Genomic DNA, 20,670 nt, shown 5'->3' on the forward strand with positions numbered 1-20,670 from the left:
GAAATAAATAATTAAGACAATATAGCACATTTCTTCTTGAAGACTTCAATTTTTTTAAACATATTATAAGCAGCCTTGCAAGTAGCTATCATTGACACATGGCCATTTCTGAGATGGAGAGAAGAGGACCAGTGCTCAATCCTACAACCTGTTAAGAAACATGAAATCTTTATTAAGTAGACTGTACCACCAGAACAGTGCTGTGAATAACTATATCACTGGATTTTAGGACCAGTTCTCTACTTGCTTGGGAACTGTTAGGGACACAGTTTATTAGGACGTACTTACACAGTCCATCAGCTCTTGATCACAGCTATCCTCTACCACCAGCAACTCAACTTTGGAAGTTTGTGTGTGATCTACAGTTAACACCATTACTGGTGTTGAAAATCCAAGCTTTCCAATAGGCACTAAATTAACATTAAAGTGAAAGTCGCCTCAAATTTCTTATTTTGATTCTGTTGAGCACTCCCATACTACCCATCACGTAATGATGAACTGCTTTCCACCTTGGTTTCTATTCTGTTTTCACTTGAATTGTATGTTTGCATCCATTTTGTGCTACCAAAGTAATCAAGTGAGTGTGTGGGAGAGACAGTTCCTGCTTTTTGATCTGGGCAACAGCTAAACCACTGGAAAACAGCTAGAGCAACCATTACATGAGTCGTCCTGCTAACCTGTGGCTTTCATCATACTCATTTACCTACTAGTGCACGTACACAGGCTGGCCCCACACAGGAACTGCAGGAGGCTTAATTCTCTCAATAAGAATAGAGTTTGGATAACTTAGCTTTTAAGATCTAGCAGTGACCACGTGCAAACATACTTTTCATTGGCATACAACTGCATAGATTTGCAGGGGATCACAAGGGTATCTTTGTGCTTGATATGAAAGCTACTTTCCACTGCAAGTGCTTGTTGCAAAGCCTGAAATACTGGAATTTTCTGAAGAAAATTCCTCAAGAATTTACTGAAAGCAGGTAAATTTCTCCAGTTTCTTCCTGAAAATACTAAAAGTAACTTCTTTTTCTTTTTTTTTTTTTCTAGAAAGGGTCAGAGAGCTAGCATGGAAGTTGTAGCTAAATTGTTAGGGCATGGTAATAACTAAAAGACAACGCTACCTTACCAGAGGAAGTGTCAGGTGAACTTCAAAGCAGCACTATTGATTAAAAATGTAGCACCAACATCTCTCTAAATAACCTCTCAGTAGGACATTACAAAAAAGTGACTTTTCCAAGAATAGACAGGAATAAGAATGTAGAGGATGAGCAGATAGCAAGAATGTTGGCAGATGCATCAGGATGAAATGAGTCGGGAAATCCACAGGTATGATCCCAGTGCAATTTCCAGACATCTGCGCACCTGGTTTTCAGCAGCATGAAAAAATCTAAATAACTTACCAACACAATAGTTACAACAGTGGGTGGAGAGACTGGCACTTATTAGGTAATCTCCTTGTATTCAATTACAGGAAAAATACTTACTCAATGCTCCTTGCTTATTGACAATAAGCCAAATTTTATATGGAATCTGGAATTATGCCTACAGTCAACATGGCCTTGTAACTCTCATACTGGAAGAAGCACCATTCTCATACTGCTCATTGCTTCCCAGGTAAATGGACAATATAATGCAGAAGGTAGGGACCAGTGCTCAGCTTCTGCTAAATTGTCTTAGCTGACTCCACCTGAGAACGCATGTCTAACTTTGGTTATCTTAAGACATGATTCAGGGTTCAGAAAGTTTATTGTTTTCTGATATCTGTTCTCTTGCAGTTGTGCGTAGGACATTTGGGAAGAACATGAAATGCTTATCTATATCTAGATGTGTCTGATCACTTACACTGACTCACATGGCTACCGGAAAATAAACTATAGCTTACGATATACCTATGTTCAATAAGGCAGTTAAACAACAAAGGAAACCTGAGGAAAATTAATCTGTAGACAGGCAATAGGCCCCTGGATTTCTTCTTTGGAAGGGAGTGTCACAGGAAAAGCGCTTAACAGTCCCATGAAAGAACTTCCCAAACTTGTAAGGCTTAAACACCATAGAAAATGCAGCATCTGTCTCCCTGATAGCAGTCTAACCCAGATGCTGTTACCCATAACCTTGGAACTTGTTAACAGAAATGATGAGGGACGCACTGGATATTTATATTCACTTCACTTACCTTGGAATACTTTTCTAAAACATCTTCCTTCTTGAGAAAGCTATTTATCTGCTCATCCACAATTTCACAGTAGTACCCCTCATTATCTACGTTCGTTATGAGAACTTAATTGGTACTTTTGGTATAGTACCTTTTGTAACACGATGTGTACGTTCAAGCTGTTTTGCAAAGTCCATGTTTACTGTGCTGTGCTCAGTCCTACTTGGTTCTGTGGCTAAGAAAAGGGCATCTGTTATTGGTATGTCACAGAGGTGTAGGTGCAGTTACAGTTTTCAAAATATTGTATGTGCTTAAAGAAAATACACAAGGCTAATACAGTCAGCTTGCAGAGAGTCAAACTGAGACTTCAGCAATAATTATTTATGTTCAGGTCTGATGAAATGGACTGCTCTTGTAAGTAAGAGCAGTTAACTGTCACGCTTGGTTAAATTCACCTCCCTAAAGCAAAAAAAGTAAAGGAAAAAAGTTCAAACTGGATTGCACCAAATTCAGTAAAGTTCAGCATAGTCTCATATGATTTCAGTACTATGAGATTTTTTCTGAAATTGCTTTCAAGCGAGACAAACCAATGTTGCAGAGACCTCCTAAACGTATAAAGTCCATCGCTGGTGCTCTAGGGTATCACCCTGCTACTTGGCTCAGCAAGAAGGTAAGTTTGCTGAAGCCAAACACAAGTATTCCACCATGAGTTAACACATTAAGCAGCCTGACTTTGGGGGAGTGGAGATGGGGGAGTAGCATACCAAAGTCATGCAAAGAAATCACTGTCGTAACATAGTGGTTTAAATGTTTTATCTGGAAATTGATTATTAGTCTTGTCCATTTGCCTCATATTATGATTAGAGCTGTATCTACTCTATGCAGACACTTAAAATATTTTTTAACATTTTCACATAGCCACATGACTAACAGTACATGGTGAAATTATTAAGAGCAAGACGTAAGAGCTACAGCTCTTTCTTGACCTAAGAAGCCCAACTCACTCATAGGCAGTATATTACTTACATGCTCCCAGTACTCTTAACTGCTCAAATTCACTTCTCAAGTGGCAGTGATTAAATAGGCTGTTTCTGATGTGTGATCTGCTGCACCTGTTGCTTATGCAGCAAGCAACTGATCAGTAAAGAACACAAGCAAACAAACAATCCTCCAAACAACAAGCCACAAACCCGATTTTGTCATCACAAATTAAAAGCTTTGGAAATATTTTCATACTATGACCTAAACCTCTGTAAATTCTCACTTCTTACTAAGCTTCTGTTTGTGATCACGCTATATCCCACCATTTTTCAAGCCTGTTTATTACATACACGAGCACAGTTTAAACATAATCCAACAAATTTATTGTCTCCCTTGGCAGAAATCCAGTATTTTTTTTTTTCATCTATTTCTTCTTAATTTCACCACTGCTATAGCATTCAAAACTTTTTGTTACTTTGTCACAGGACAGTATTAATATATGCCCTCTTCTTCCTGAATTGTTGTGTATGAAGCTACTGTACCTACAAGTTTTGCATACTTCTTCCTCTGCAAACATTTTTCCCTGACACCATTTTTTCCTAATACCTTTTCCTTATTAGGTTTGGCATTTCATTTAAATTCATGGCCCATATTTTAATCTTATGTGGATCGCCAAACTGATTGTGTTTTCTATTTATTTGACTCTCAACAAAAAGAAATTTCTTTCTTCTGTTACGTAATTGAGCAAATACTGGGTTTTAGACGGCAGTGTTGTCAGAGTAGCTTTCTTACTGTTACTTCCACTTGACATTTTCAATATAAACCATGTTTTCTTTTTAGTCTCACCTTCCTCTCCAGCTGCAGTTAAACTTTGTTGTTGAAGATTGTATTTGTTCGGGTCTAATACACGCTGCTTTTTGTTGAAGTGAAACAGAGCAGAGTCAGATGTGCTATTCTGTTGCATCATTTTTATGCCCATACTGGAATTTTCCTTGCCGACGTGTTTTGCCACGAGGAATGCGCTGCTGTCCCCACACTCACACAGTGTGTAGTTGTCCTAAAACGTGAACTATACCTTGCCGTGTGCTCAGAACCAAGCCCATGCAATTAAAATTACTGATAGTTAAGTACTAGGACCACAGCTTAGGAGCTGCTCATTATGCAAGCAAGGAAGCAAGCCTTCCGAGCCCGAAGCGAGTGGGAAGGGGAGGAAAAGGGGATGGATGAGTTGGCAAGCAGCTTGTTCGCTGAGCTTGCCTTTGAGCTGCATGAGCGAAGGTGGCTTTGGTCTGCCCCTGCCTCTACCAGCCCATGCTTCACCCATTTGTTCAGCAGGGAAAATAAAAGCTAGTTTATAAAGAAATACTAACAAAACAAGAGAGCTCTAGAAATATGTGTTTAAACTAAAATTTCCTGGTGATGATTGCAGGGAATGTTCTTGCTATTAATTGACTGTCTAAGATGCTCTACCATAATATATTGAGCCTCTGATTGCTTAGAATGCACGGTTAACTTAACAGGGCACAAAGCTTCTCTTGCATCAGAGACAGAGTATTTCTCAGCACAAAGATAAATTCCTAGGCTGGAGGTGCATCATACTATTCTTACCTGCTTAGTTAAACACAAACATACAAGGTTTCTCATCTTATGATGTATGCTTGGACTTGGACTTCCATTAGAAATGTTTGCAGCTAAAAAATGTATTAATAACTTCCCCCGTCATGTGGCCTGTACGCATACGAGAACGAGGAACGAAGGTCCTGGCATAGAGGGTATGTGGTGATCCTCTCAAAGGACACAGCAGGATTTTTGGTTTTAAATCAGCAATAATCTGGAGCCAACACACCACCCCATAGCTGTTAGGTGTTTGGAGGAAGGCCCAGCGGCACAGCTGAGGAGAATAAACTATGTATTTAGAGGAAATAAATGGGAGGATATCTGTATGTTTTCAAACAAAGGTTCCCTGGTTTTGTAAGTAGCCCAAGCTACCGGCCACATAGCAGAAGTGAAAGTTTCCATTTTAAATAATAAGGAAAAAACCTAAAAAACCCCAACAGAAGGATTTCAGCAGCCTGCAGCAAGGGCTGTGTTTAGGCAGCACCGGAAATACTAAAAAGCTCTGCAGTCTCTGATGAACAGTGCGATGGACATTATTTATGAGATACACTAGTTCTAGTATCAACATACATGCAACAGAGGATGGAGTTTAAGCCTTGACTCTCGCCCACAGCCTTTACCTTGCTCTCTCCACAGGTACTCTGAGTGATTCTGCTGCCTTTTGCTCTCACAACTTGGAAGTGCTTGTCCTTCAGCCACGTGGGGCCCCTGTGCCTCTGCTGCTCAACAGAGCATGTGAGGGCTCACCAGTAACTCTGTATTTACTGAAATTTCTTCTAGAATGAAGGACAGGAAAGACTTATTTTTACATGCTCACTTGAAGTCGGGTAGGATGTGAGAAAAAGAAATAGCTAAACACCCATCCTTGCGTGAACCCAAAAACATTTTCAGAAGGGAATTGGTTACGGGCTTTACTGGGTACGGTGTTCGCACAAGCTTGGCACTGACAGTTATGCACACAAGTAAATGCAAAAGGTAGCCAAAGCAGTCCCCTTTGGGAAAGGAACGTTTTGAAAAGGGAGCTGCACAGTGATAAAGCCCTATTCTGGCTGCAGGGATGCATCAGGGGTTTCTGTTTTGGTGAGAGGAAGCATGAATGGCAACAAACGTCCCCTTCGTCCTCGTCCCCTCTGCCTGCCTTTACCTCAGAGGTGCCTAGGGCAGACGTTTCAACTATATTCTGGCCAAAAATAAATAAGAATGGTCCTGTATTCAAAATGAGTAGGTAGTACTGTAGGCTAAATCCCAGTATTCTCAAAGGAATATTTTTTTATTTGAGGAAGAAAACAAGAATGATAAAAACAGAGAGGAAAATTTAGGAAAATGTAAATGTGCTCTGTTGTAGTCAAGTAGAAAGCTTGGCAATACTATACAGACAGTGTTCATGCTAGGTTTCTGTTCTAAAATTGGATGTAGCTTCTGCAGAAGCCATGCATCTTAAGCCGTATGTGTGTTAAGGTTAAAGAAGTGATTATCTGAATTGGTGGTTTTGTTCAATAAACAGATAAATGTTGGATGCAGATAGTGTTAGCAGCAGCCACCCAATTTATTCTGTGTTTTAATCAAAGATTTTTTTGTCATTCATCCTTTCCTCAGGATTATTCATGTACCTGGTCTGCTGCTGAAATGTTTAGATAGGTTAAGAGCCTGATTTCCAATGCAGGAAATAACAAAAGTGTGATGAATCCTTACCGTTTCAAATTACTGTGTCCTAATTCTGCTGAAATAAAGATCCTTAGGTATCAAAAATTTAACATTTCAGTATGTGTTTCCATCAGCTATGAAATAACAGAATAAATGATTAGCTCTCTTTTATTTTTAACAACTGAAAAATCCAGATGGATTTCTCCATCCATTACAGAAGGAATCCATTGAGCAGTCGTTCCCAGAGAGTTTTGACTATAGAAACTGAGTTTAACACAACTGAGACATTTTCTTTTCCATTCAGCTGCCACTTTAAAGCCTTTAAGGTCTGTAAAACAAAAAACAAGCAATTTTTTCTCATTTTGGGAAGTGACAGCAGAGCTGCTGCAGGTCTGATGCACAATAAGAGTGCACTTACATTGCTAGGATGCAAATTTCTGAGCTAAAGAAGCCCGTATTAGATTATTTCCTAGGCACAAGAAAGGCAATGGGAGGGAGTCATCATATGAGCATCTTCTGAGATTTATGGCACCATTAATAAATTTTTAGAGGAATGCTTTCAGGAGTTATAGAAAAGTTATTATTGAGGAAGTCAAGTACATAATCCTACAACGTGAAACAATCATTCTGCCAGAAGTGTCTTTATAAGACCCTGTTTATTAGACAGCGGTTGTCACCTGTGTTCAGAGGCTTTTACTAGCTCACATTAGTAACAGAAATTATTCATATTCCAGCGCTGCTGCAACATCTGTGGTTGGAGACAAAGTGCCAGCCTGTTTACTTTTTGCTTTACCCAGGTTTTTGATTACCAGTCGGTATTGTGTAAACACACATAGATCAGTCAGCATAGATACCCCAAGGGCAAAACAAGCAACAAGATACAGAAAAGGTCACCGAGGCCCTCATGTGCTCTGCAAAATTTTTTTGTGATGTCTTTGAACGGGGAAGTGGAACCTCTTCGGGGTTCCCTGCCACAAACAGGCACAGCTCTGTTTGCAGATATTAACACCATGGGGAGAAACATTTTGCTTATGAAAAGAAACATTTGATTTTAAAGCTGCTACGCTGCTGCACGCACCAGACCCTCACAACTTGGAAGGGCAAGCATCAACTTTTTTAAAAAGGATTAGAGAGTCCCATTCAACGTATGAAAAGGATGAGCTCTTTTAAAAGAGTAAAGCGTGATGTTTCATTAGATATAAAAGAAAATGTATAGGACCTCTGAGACTGTAACAGAAAATGAATCTTGGAATCAAGCTTATACACGTTACATATTTATGTAATTTTCAGAGAACCATGATAGCAGAAACAGCTGTTAAGAATTGCTCATTATACTTGTTAGCCAGAGAAAAACAACTCATGAAGGTTCTTGATCTATTTAGTTAGTTAACATAAATAATACATTAATTGCTGTATACGGCTTTATGGGCCAATATTTAGCCCCCAAACTGACAATTGACTAGGAGCAATTTACTCTTTTTAATGCGAAATGGAGTCAGACCAGGTGAGAGGGCAGAAGGGAGCAGCCTGTGCATACAGGGCAGTAAGGTCATTGGGAATTGTTGAAGCATGATCAAAGGAGTTAGATATTTTTGTGTGTGCTGCGTGCCACACGTGAACCTTCCTGCAACTGCATGGACCAGTCAGAATTGTTGTAGTGGAGTCTGTGGGGTTCTTTTTAAAGCAACAGCATTTTTTGAGATAAATGAAGGAAGGACTATGTTGTGGTTCTGACTAGGTCACAGCGTGCTCAGGCCAGTTTCTCCTCAAGTCAAGCAAGTAATTTAATTTATTGAAAACCAGAAACATCTATGTTTCCTTTTGAGGAACATGAGGTAGACAGTCCTACTATCTACCATTAGATTCATATCTCTGAGTCCTCATTCAAGGCTACTGCTACTGAGATCTGCAAGCAAAGGTCTCAGCCTGCTGAGCCTGATCCTTTACAGCTCACAAACTCCCAGCCTCCACCCTCTGTCATGGCTCACCTGTTTATATACCCAAGACACCAGGACCGATAGGTTTCTAGGCTACATCTGAGCCACGGGTGTCTGTGACCTTTTCGGAAAGCTGAGTTCTCTGTCCTAGTCAGACTGTAAAATGAAAGTAGCAACAACCAGTCCCCATAAGGATCCACTACCTGTGCAAGAAGAAACCTGCTGCTTAAGTCTTTGCAATATAGAAGAATTACAGTGTAGAGCTATTTAGCTCAGGGTTCTAAATGCCCTTTTTAATTTCTCAGAAGCTGTAGGTGCAGCTTGAATTTGAGCTTCATTTTGACTTATCAAAGGGCCTTTCTATGATGAACCTGATCCAAATTATCTGAAAAGCTTAACATCCAAGATCAAGGACAGGGCTCCAAAGCCAAAAAGAGGATTTCAGTTATTTGGCATTCACACTCTCTGGCAGCCTTCGAGGCAAGAGGAACAAAAATCTGTGTTTAACTAGAGTGATTTTCTATGTCATCTCCTCACGGCAAGTGCCCAATCTGCCTTGCCAGAAGCCAATGCCCAGACTTCACACAACAGCCTTCCACAAGTACAGCATCACTGACCAGAGACTTTCAAATATTCTTTATCCTAAACTAAACTCATTGTTTCTCCTTATCTGCAGATGTCTAATCTCCACTGTATGGAGGTCCAAAGTCCTCTGTGTGTTACCACTGTGCTGCTGCACAAAGGCAAGCAGGAGCGGGGGAGGAGAACTCCAGCTCCTGCCAGGCTCACTGTTACACTCCTGCTAAAGCTGATCTGTTTGTGTTAGGGAAGCAACCATGGTTGTTCTCAATGTAACAGTCTGCACCACCGATTAAATAGAAGTAAAATTTATTTGGCATAGGACAGAAAAATAAGAAAATCACATACAAAATAAATGTTAAGCAGAAAAATATTCACAAAACTAGATTAATATTTTATAAAAAGCTCAGACTTTAGGCATCTGATAAAAACACGTTGCTTTCTGCTCAGTGTGTGCTTTATGTTTTTCCTCCTTTCATAAACTTGTCTGACTTTGGAAGTCCAAATTTAGAGGTATGCATTAGTTTACACTAAAGAACATGTATTACAGACAAACTGTATTTTGTATAGCAACATACAGAAGGGTTACTCCCTTTTTTAAGACATGCAGTATCCATTTTTTTTGTCTGCCTACATACCTGCTGCCTACTCACTGAGATCGCACACGTGTACCCTGCTTCTGCTCAGTAACTCCAACACTTCCGTTTCTGCCAGTGCTCCAGGTTTACCTTTGAACTGAATGGTCCACGTGCTTCCACCTTACAGGCTGCAAGACCCCCGTTCTCTCCTAATGTCCATGAACTAGCTACACTTGATGTGTTACCAGATATCTTGGATAAGAGAGTCCCCTTATCTTCTGGTCAATACAGTTTGAAAGACTGCAGTTCATACAATATATTATACAGAGTCAATGTACCGCCATAACAGGTTGCTTGCATCTGACTGTGAGACAATGGTGTTCACACTATTGCCATGTAGTATTATGTGCACGCACATTTGATATCATGATTTCTACTCTAGTATCGACAGCAACATTCAGTCAAGTGGTTTGTATCTCCTTGAGCAATCTTCTCCTTTCCAGGGTCCTGTGGCTGAGAGGCCCTCTCTAGGTCTCTTGACATTTGACATTCTGTTTGAAATAATCCCAGTTTGATCATTCAGCTCCATTCTTTGCTTCCAAAACAAAAAGTACCTTTACTGTTTGCATACTTTTGCATGAAAAATGTTTTTTATAACATATGTGAAGCATGACAACAGTTTAGTTCCCTCACCCTATGCTCCAACAGGACCTACTTCTATAAGGGACATGTAAACAGTTGCTGCTGCAAGGAGAAACTACCCTCCAGCTTTTTAAGTGACAATTTAAGGAACCTCTTTAATAGTTGCCTTGCAGAAAAAACCCCCTGTTCTTATGATTCTTTTAGTGTTGGGAAATGTTAGCTTCTAAACAAGAACTTTATGACCTTATTTAAGCAGTTCATTTATGGAAATGCATACTTCTTGAAACACCATCTGTTTCTTTTAACGATTCCGAATGTTAATCACTGTCACCTCTTCTCCCAATGGCTGTTACAGAAAGTGATAATAGACATAATACGTGCATTTCTTCAAAAAATACTGAGCAGAAATTATCATCACATGGTACAAATGTTATTCCCGTTTTATTTACTGACTTGAATCAAACAAAACCAAACATCTATGGACATTGTCACACAACGCGAGTCTCGGTGATGACATAAAAAAGAAATTTTGAGGTGTGAAGGTTTATAATACAATGCCATTGAAACAAACCCACTAAATCTTATATGCAAGCAGTGAATCAAAATTAGTTTTCTAATAACCTGTGCAACCACACTGAAGTCTGCTGGGCTCTATGGACAACAGCTTGAGACACTGGTTTTAGGAAAAGCTTACAAAAAATTGATTGTAAGGTTAATCAGTGCCCACATACATCTCCCGTGAAGACTGATCCAACGATCTCTCTCCATATGCTAAGCTCAATCTGAAGCTGAGCACATTACAACAGCAGGACTTAGCTAAAACACCATAGTATGCTACTGTCAGCACTGTTTACATTAGGACTTGGAAGAGAAATGCCTATTAATTTTTCTAGTGAGACACAGAAAAGTTGACTAAAAAAGTCATAAGGCACCACTTATCCAACATTTTTTGCATTCTTCTTTTTTAACACTTCATAGTGAAATAAATACTTTAATACTGATCATACTGTAATTAGCTACCAATATATGAAGCAATATATTGAATGATAAAATGCTGCATTGTTCTGGAATACATCTAGGGATGTTTATAGCAAAAGATATAAATAGTAAAGTTGTTGCTAGGTGAAAAAATACATCTTTCTGCATTGTTAAGCTATTTTACATATATACCAAACATCCACTCTGAAGAGATTTCTATAGTACAAAGAAATGCTAAAACCCAAGCAGCTCAGCTTTCTTGGCTTGTTGACTGAAGCTCTTTTACATAGCACATTTTAAAGTGAGATTGAAGCTGGTTTGCCAAGTCTTTGGTAGTGGTCCAGAATTTCTGGTCAGAATACCTTGCTGAAAAGATCAAGTATGATATTCTGAATGATACAGAGAGTATCAGAACAATGTGCAGCATTTTCACTGATATACTCACCTTTGTGCTGGAAGCAGGTAAGTTACAAAAATGGTACAGTTTCTGAAGGTTTGGTTTGGTTTTTTTTTGCTGCATAGCTGTTTGTATATTAATAAGGATTTGGCAGGTCAAGGTACAGAAAATATTGTATTCGTAAATTCAAAATGTTGTTTCTTAGAAAGTTATAAGTGCTTCAGTTTAATAACATGAATACAATAATTTATCCTTTAAGTTATTATCCTAAAAATCTTATTTGGACTTCTATTCACATAATAATATCCCAAAGACACAGGCACTTTGTACAGTGCATATGTTTAAGTGACATCCATAAAATACATACACAAATTCAGTATTTTGATCCCAAGGTGCACCTGTCACATAGAGGTCTCACTAATATCCGTTTAAGAAACTCTTACAGCCACGATCCTGCAATTAGATGTAGATACATCACTGCGCCTGCGCATTTAATTGCAGGTTCAAGACCATAAACAGTAACTTAAAATAGATCATTAGATATAAAAATGTAAAAAAGACACATAATCGAATGCTGTCACAGCTAACAAGATTTCGTAAACAAACACTGAAAAGGCCAAATTACTTTGATCTGGCCCAATCCAACTCTGTCTCATCCCCTTCACTGTGACTGCCCAGGCTGTTAGGTGGAAAGAGGATCTGCCCCTCTACACCAACTGATGGAACACGAAGCCCTACACACAAACACTTCAGTGGGGTCCAGACTCTCTTTGGCTAAATTACCTTGAGTTTCAAGGACTGACCTCATTCTAGCTACAGATCATACTTAGGATCACGTCTCCCATCCTAGAGAAACATTTCCTTAACCTACATGTCCTTATACCTTTTTTTTTTTATGTTGAGCAGCGCCCTGTGAAGCACGGCTGCTGATCCAGGCTTGGTAAGGATCACAAGGAGAATGCTGAAAAAACAGAAACTGTTGAGGAGATGTAGGAGAAATTTTTCAAGGCTAACCTTCAGAATTCCAATTAACAAAGAGCTAACATTCAGCAATATTTCAAATCCAGAATTATATATAACCTTCCTCTAATTTCCAAAGACTTTTTACGTGCCTTTAGATCCATTTGTAAAATGCACTCGTGCCATGAAGTCTTTTCTCATATACAAGACTTTGCAGCTCTCTGTGGAGACTCCTTCTGCAAAGGTTGAAAGGACAGGCTCATGGTAAACTCAGAAGGCCAAATCTTCCCATTTCCCTTGAACCAGTGCAGACAGCAAATTTTGGAGCTGATGCTCCCACTTGAATGCACAAACCCCAGGCCTCCTTCATTATATCAAAGGGCTGTCACACACATTTTTTACATCAGCTGCTCTACTGCAATACAAATCTCTCCTGTGACCTAAGCCCCAGGGAGCTTTTTAAGGCAAAAGGCATCATTTAATTGTACCAAAGAAACAACTGGAAAGCAGTCCGTGGAGCATTGGTGTTAGCGATGCTTTACAGAATGAGACTACGACTACAATAATTACTGCATTTGCACCAAGACTACTTCCTGAGGACTCTTCACATATCTCAGGTAGAGGGCATTACAATAACCCAGCATATGGATAACTGGGGGTGGTCCGCATCAGAGTAGAAAAGACTTAGGTGGCTGAAAGCATAACGCTATTAAAAAAAAAAAGAAAGGAGGATTACAAAAAAAAGATATTTTTATGCTGCTGAATTCTTCACTTATACTTTTCCTTGGAAGATTCTCTGCAGGTAAAAACAAGGCCAGACACACTCCATCCTCCAAGCAGGATGTGCTATCTGTTGTTTAAAATAACATTCGCTTGGCTAAGCAGAAGTGAAAAGGTTTAGGATGAACTCTTGGTCGCCATGTAGTAGGTCTATGGCTTGCAGAAGCAGATGGGCCAAGCTAGGCAAGCACAGAAGGATCCAGGGGACTCTTGGCTACATGTTTTTCCCCAGCAACTGTTATTTAAACAGAAAATAGATTGTACTTTATCATTCAAATAATCCAGCCACTGTACCTAAAGTGAACGAAACAGCTTTGTTCCAGTCTCATTAAATTCAAAGCCAGACCTTCCATGGAGCTCTCATGGGCACAGGGCTGGACATGGTAAGCATGATGCACGTATGTTGGTATGGTCCACAAAATGCCTTTCAAGACAGCCTGTAGTATAAGCACATAAAATTTATAGCTTTGAGCAATCATAGTTCATAAACTGCTTCTATTACTTCTGTAATAGAAACTTAAGTTTGTTCCAGCTGACAAGCCAAAAGTGGAAATAAAGCAACAGACAACTTTCCAATGATGTGGACAGGAGAGCTGACTTGAGAGAAACTTGAAAACAGACGTCGCCCAAAGACGGGCCAGAACCCATTTCACCTTGGTATAGGTGGAAGTGGAGGGGCACCTCTTTCTTTTCGGCCAGAGCCACCTAAAAAAAGAAAGAAAGTTTCTTATATTACTCCTCCTAGTTTTTTTTTAAAGTGGGAGTTTGTATCCAAGCCATTAATTCAATTACTGGTGAAGATCTGCTAATTTTTGCACCTAGCCATTTTACTAAAAAATTGTTGTAGAGTTTCCAGTTAGTTCATTAAACAACATCAGAACTTCCAACATGTAAAAGAAGGTTTTCAACTAATGCTATTGCCCAAATGTCTGGAAATCATATGTATTTTAGTCCTTTGTCCCCTTCTCAAAGCAGACTGATAGTTCTTGTGAGCCTCATTATTTTATGTGAACACATATCTTCTTAGTGCTACTGCAACACAGGCAAATTTCAATGAAAGTGGCAAGCTCTAAACACAGTAACATTTCAAAGCTCTTTGTGTGTTTCCCTACATGAAGATTTTAATTGCAAACTCATGAAAGAAAACATAAAAAAAGTATCCATTACTTTGCCTTTCTTTGTGAAGTAACATGAATAGGATAAAAGCTAACAGGGCAAAGTGAAGGGTTGGAGATTAACTGGAATTTCTGCTCCAAATCAAAAACTCGTCATTTGAAAACGGGAAAAAGAGTGAAACATCTGAGTGTACAAATTATTACAGGATAACTATGAGCTACCAATGTCTCTGGTTGTGAAAGAAGTAAACTGATCCTTAGGTGTATCAGGCAAAATACCACTAACGAAGATAAAAGACATTTATGCTGCTCTGGAAGACATGGTTAAGACCTGAAATGGAACAGCATGTAACACTGATTGGAAAAGGCAAAATCAAACTAAAACGTATATAGAAGCAACCCTGATGATCAGAGAATGTAGGTTTGAAGTAGAATGTAGTATATCCTGATTTAATCAGCCCAGGAAAAAAAAAAAAGGTGAGAGGAGGATATCACTGTTGTCTTAAAAAACATTAGGGGTTTAACACTCCAAGGAGGAGGACTAAATTTAAGGATGATGCTGGCTCAAGAATAAATGAGTTGTGCATTAATTTAGATGGGAAATGAGAAGGAAGTCCTAAGGGATTTTGCTGTTCTGGCTGCCTGTAGCAGAAGAGGGCTAACTACACTGGCAGAAGTGGTTGGCTACAATACCAGAGGTGGTCTCTTAAAATATGCATTCCAATTTAAAAACTAACAAATACCCCTTTCAAACACAAGTTTAAGAAGGCTTGTGCCTGCAAACCTGCATTTAGTTTCTGTGTGGCAGGGAAGTGTGACCACACTGTTAGTCTGAGGAGTTTTGAAACCTAAGCATCCCATCTCTTCCTCACCCACAATTTTTTTAGGATGATATGCGGAAATTCCAACAGCAGAGGTGGAATGAACTTACCTCTACTTTCATTTCTTGCTAGTTTACTGGGATAACTTCTGTTCATGGGTACATATGGCTCTGGAGGTGGCAAATCAGATATAGGATGAAAAGAAAATCTGCCTTCCCATTCATCTGAAAAAAATCCCACACAATTTACTCATTAGTTTTGTGACACAGCTTCAGGAAAGCAAATTGACATTAGCGTCATGCTTAATACATTTTATATTGCAAAATGCTTACATGGCTGCATATTGAACGAGGATTCTATTGGAAGTCAGGGAAGAACATGCTTTAAGTCAGTTTGAGGCTGAAAATTCTTGCTAACTTTAATGATCACTTAGGCAATTTAACACAAAATCACAATTCAGGAAAATGGCTGTAGTTCCACTGAAATAAGAGCTACATTCCCTTCTGTAACAGATGTACTTTTTTATATACGTGCATGCACACATATATATGTTACATGTGTTATATGCATAGTGCCTTCTTCTTCCCGGCAGTATTTTGTTCCAGGATATAGAATTTTCTGATATTCATACTTTGTTGATAGACAGAGCTCAAAAGCATCATTAAAAGCACACTGACTTATAAGCGGTGTCTCTTATTTCTTAATTTTTACACAGGGAAAATAAAATTTGGGACCATTATGATAACATTTATAATGACGGAGAAACTTGTATGTAACTAGTGTGAAAACAGGAAAAATAAGGCAGTTGAAAATGTATCTCTTGAGACTATAGAGGTCCTGTTGATGTACTTACTGAGTGTACAGGACTCCAAAGAATAAGGCAAGCTGATCAGTTTCTTGATTGAAATAACAGGAAATGTTTAGGATCTCTGTTCTGTACTTGGAATTCAGAGGCCCAAAGAAGAAAGCGTGGCCTATCTTGAACTCTTTAATTTCTTCACTTGGTTGCTTCAGGACTTTGCAACCATAACTTTCTTGCAAAATTGTTATATTTTATTGCATAATTTAATGAATAGCTGAGTAAGTTTTGTCCAGCAGTTGTACATGTGGTTATTTGCTGGGATCCAGTTTTTCTATGTTTACTCCCAATGGCTGTAATTAAAAACCAGTGTGTAAGGGAGCTGCAGGTTCTGAACTCTGCAAATGACTTGTGTAGGAAAAAATTCACCTGTGACCCAACTGCTTTATCTGATGTGTGAAGAAGCTTCAGAAGCGTGACTAACAGTTTTATTTTTTACTCGCTTTTTCTAACCTTGTAAAAAGGTCAGTAATATCAGTTTTGGCCTTCTGTAATTAGCTGAAAGATTTATCTGTTGTTTTGGGGTTTTTTTTGCAAATAGGAAACAATTAAAAAGAAAAGCACGATGAGTTTTTAAAACACAGTAATCTTGGACCTCATCTTTTAAATAAACATTAGCAAAAAAAGAGATACTTGACATTTTCAGCAGCGCTCTGACACTCTCTTCCCTTATTCATTTTTCAGCTTTCAGCTTTTGAGTCATCATTTAACTTGCTCTGATTTCTAAAGAGTCTTAGTGTAGCTCGTATTTGAATTTGTACTAGAGTCAGAGCAATCCCCGTACGCCTTATTTCTGTATCGCAGCAAAGCATGGTGAATAGAGTTCTTTTTCTCATGCTACATTTCAAAGTATTATTTTGGAAACTTCATTGACAACACTGCAGTTCTGCTCTATGTATGGCACATTTACTCTGTTCTTACTTGACAGGGTTAATCAAGACCCAAATGACACTTCCATTGGTCAGAAAGACAGGGTCTGCACTAGAAATAAAGCCTCTGTCGCAAATCTTTTTGATGTATTAAGGCCAAAAGCAGTTACACAACCTCTATCAAAGACAAACAGAGAGAATGTCTTACCATCACCTGGATCCTGGAAGCCATTCCTGACAGCCGATGAAGGTGGTGGTGGTGGTGGTGGTGCTGCCAAGCCCGGCCGGTCAGGGGGAAGTGGTGGCCGTGGTCCACCTCTCTGGTTGTCCAGCCCTGCCCGGGAGGGCAGCTGGGGAGTAGCAGGCAAAGCCCTTGAAGTGCTTCCATTCCTGCTTATGGGAGGAGGTGGTGGGAGGGGACCTGGAGCAAGACAAGAGGCAAGCACACAAATGCTGTTGGCACCAGGGGTTATTGTTATGGTGATAAGTCGCTGTCTGCACCCCATGGCCCTACCGCTAACAAAACAGCAAGGGGGCTGGCTTAGGACCCTCAGCCTGGAAGGGGAATCACCATTTAGCATCCACCTCCCTGCTCTCCAGGGCTCTCTAGGGAGTTGCTGCTGATTTGAAGGGCAGAAATCAGGGGATCATGGTATATCTAAGCATAAATAAACCTCAGTACCCATATTCCCATTTCCCTCAGCTACAGAAGGCTCTGTAGAGGTGCTGGTTCTTGAAGCCACTTTTAAACCACTCTAAATTATGTTTGCCATGTTTAGCAAAATTCATCCTGGAATTCAGGGTATTGTGGACATTCCAAGCCATAGACCTTTCAAACCTTTCCATGTGCCTTTGCAAGGCAAGATAATGTGTAGAAGAAGAGCTTTGCTACCTACTGAGGCTTTTTCCATAAGGGTGGTCTCCTCTGGTTGTCACAGCCAGGGTCTGTGGTGGGACAGAAGGAACTCAGCCCAGGAATGGGCTGGCATCAGCTCGCTCATTTATAAACATATGTGCTGTGTGCCAGGTTATTCTATAGCTGGAGCGTATCTACCTCCTACTAAACTGGAAACATACCTCACACATGCACTGGCATTCCCAGTGGCTGTGTCTGAGTAACTGGCATGGTGACATGACAGGTCAAATACAAAGGCACAGCCCATGGTAACATGGGATCAGGGCTTTCTTGAGGGCAGGGGAAGGCTGCTTCTCAGACAGGAGCCAGTAAATAATGGCAAGAAAGCCGCTGCCACCAAGGAGAGGACTATCTGCGGTTAGGATACAAGGAGATGAAGCAGAGGGTGTGGAAGGCTGTGCATGTTCTAAGGTCTCGTTACCTCTGTTTGGCAGAGTTGGGCAACTAACAATTATGTTCAGTTTTATGAAATGCTTTCTTGTTCTGATGAAATCTAGCTACAGATGTGCATTTTGAAAAAGAAAGCAGCATTGAAACATACTTCAAGAAACAGGCTGTACTTTGTGGGGTTGTTTTCCTGTTTTTTTTACACATCACTACAGCTTGCCTTCAGGGAATACTTTCTAAGAATGTGAAGCATTTAGCAACTTTCAGAACAGTTTTGCCTGCTTTTTCTCTAAACCTACCAAAACCCCATCATCTATACTGAACTGCTGCATAATAAGAGTATTTACATTTAAAATTTATTTCTACAACTTCCTTCAACTTGTTAAGCTGGCAGAATGGTAGTGCAGATTTGCCGAAATCTTCTGCCTCAGAAAAACCATAAGCAGGAAAGCATCGGTGGAAGCAGAGACCATCATGGAAGAAGCTCTTGAAGTATCTGAATAACTACAGAGGCTTTCTTCAACTTTGATCCATGCTCCCAGTCAAACGTGACAAGATTTCTCTGATTTATTTACTGCAGACTGCGCTGTCACCATGCGATCCTTTGGTGTAACGGGCTGATAACCAGCTCCACAAAGCACAGTTTCATGGCCAGCATTTTGTGTGGCAGTGTAGCTGCTGCAGGTGCTGTACTATAGGGGATCCAGGCTGGGCCAAGGAGCTGGAAAACAATATGGATGGCAGTCGCCTGTAGGAGCTCTCATGACATTCATCTCTATTGTCCAAAACTGGACAGGTTTCAGATGATTTCCAATTATTATTCCAAAGGATGAAGTGAAAGGCGACTTTATGGGGCTTCCCAGGGCTTCAATGAAATGCCTCTCCCTTCCTGATGTTACAGCTACAGGCTGATTGTTCCTAAAATCTCATAAGGGAAATCATGAGATATTAAGAGAGTTAAGTTACAATGTGCAATTTTTAAAAGTTATGAACAACAGTTGTCACAAAGTATATTATGAAATAATTCAATGGAGACAACTTTATTTTTAGTCTCATTTGAAATCTGCATGCAGTCAGCAACAACGGTTAGTCATGCTGTAACAACTGCCATATATTTAACAACTATTGGATAGGGCTTTTATTAAAATAATTGGTATTTGGCCATAAGTGTTCATGTCTCCCAACACGTAGAAGGTTGGGCTCTGCAAACCTCTGTTCCCAAGGATGTCATCTTTAACTCGCCCATTGACTCAGGGAGTCAAATGCTGTCACCTATCAGAAGCTAGATCAAACACTCCATTGATTGCATCCAAGAACATGATCACAGAATCACAGAATAGTTTGGGTTGGAAGGGACCTTAAACATCATCTAGTTCCAACCCTCCTGCCTGCAACTCTTCTTAATTACAGTAATTTTAACAAAAGCTGCTGAGATGCAGCGTGACTTTCCCTAAGCCTTGTGATGCCCAGGAACCCTCATTTCCAACCGCCACATCCCTTTGTGCCCAACGGCACGGTCTGCAGCCCAGGCCAGGAGGGCAGCGAGGTTGGTGGAGAGGAGGCAGCCCCCGCTGCACCGGGCTCGCACGGCACACGGCGAAAAAGCCATCCTCCGGCTTAAGTGACCTCACCTCGCTCCTCCGGGTTTTGGAGGGCAAAGCGAGCGCACCTCGCTCCTCCTGGGCTCGGGAAATGAAGCGACCTCACCTCACCCCTCCGGGTCCTGGGGGGCGAAGTGACCTCACCTCGCTCCTCCAGGTCTTGAGGGGTGAAGCGATTTCACCTCACTCCTCCGAGTCTCGGGGGGCAGAGGGATTACACCTCGCTCCTCCAAGTCTCGGGGGGTGAAGAGCTCACACCTCACTCCTCCGGGTCTCGGGGGGCGCAGCGCCCGCGGGTCCGAAGCCTGCGGTGACCCTCGCTCAAGGCGCAGCTCTCCCCTCCCGCCCCGCTCGTACCTGCGCGGCCGGGCGGGTCCCTGACGGGCGGCGGGGGCCTCTCTCCGGGCGGGGGCGGCAGGGGGCCGGGCCGGGCGGCGCAGGAGCCCAGCGACGCGTTCCTCTGCGGCAGCCGCGGCGTCTCGTCGTTAGGGGGCGGCCCGGGGCGGCCCGGGGGCAGCGGCGGCGCGGCGGGGCCGGGCCGGGGCGCGGCGGGCACGGGCGGCTTGGCGCTCTGCGGCGGCGGCGGGGGCAGCGCCGCCTCCCGGGCGGGCGGGCGGAGCCCCAGGGGCGGCGGCGGCGGCGGCTTCTCATCGGCCGGGCGGCCCGGGGCGGGCGGCGGCGGGGGCCTCCCCGAGAAGGGGCTGGGCTGCCGGGGCTCCCCGCGCCGCGGCCGCCCGGGAACGGCGGAGGGGCTCTGGCGTGCGGGCCGGGGCGCGGCGGAGGCGCGCGGCTCCGCGGCGGCTCGGGGGCGCGCGGGCTCGGCAGGCGCGGCGGGGAGAAGGGCTTGGCGGGGCCTG

The 20,670-nt window shown here is 41.5% G+C and overlaps 1 protein-coding gene across 1 annotated transcript in view; it reads right to left on the reverse strand.

The window, feature by feature from the left end:
• Positions 1 to 9,202: 9,202 nt before the first annotated feature.
• WIPF1 (WAS/WASL interacting protein family member 1) overlaps positions 9,203 to 20,670 on the reverse strand; it is a 38,816-nt gene continuing 27,348 nt past the window's right edge. The window contains 5 exon segments of the mRNA XM_054069905.1: positions 9,203 to 13,950; positions 15,292 to 15,405; positions 17,118 to 17,330; positions 20,171 to 20,536; positions 20,539 to 20,667. Of these exon segments, the coding sequence (XP_053925880.1) occupies positions 13,895 to 13,950; positions 15,292 to 15,405; positions 17,118 to 17,330; positions 20,171 to 20,536; positions 20,539 to 20,667 (878 nt within the window). The 3' untranslated portion in view covers positions 9,203 to 13,894.

The sequence above is a fragment of the Cuculus canorus genome, chromosome 6 (assembly GCF_017976375.1).
Source record: "Cuculus canorus isolate bCucCan1 chromosome 6, bCucCan1.pri, whole genome shotgun sequence".
Taxonomy (NCBI): Eukaryota; Metazoa; Chordata; class Aves; order Cuculiformes; family Cuculidae; genus Cuculus; species Cuculus canorus.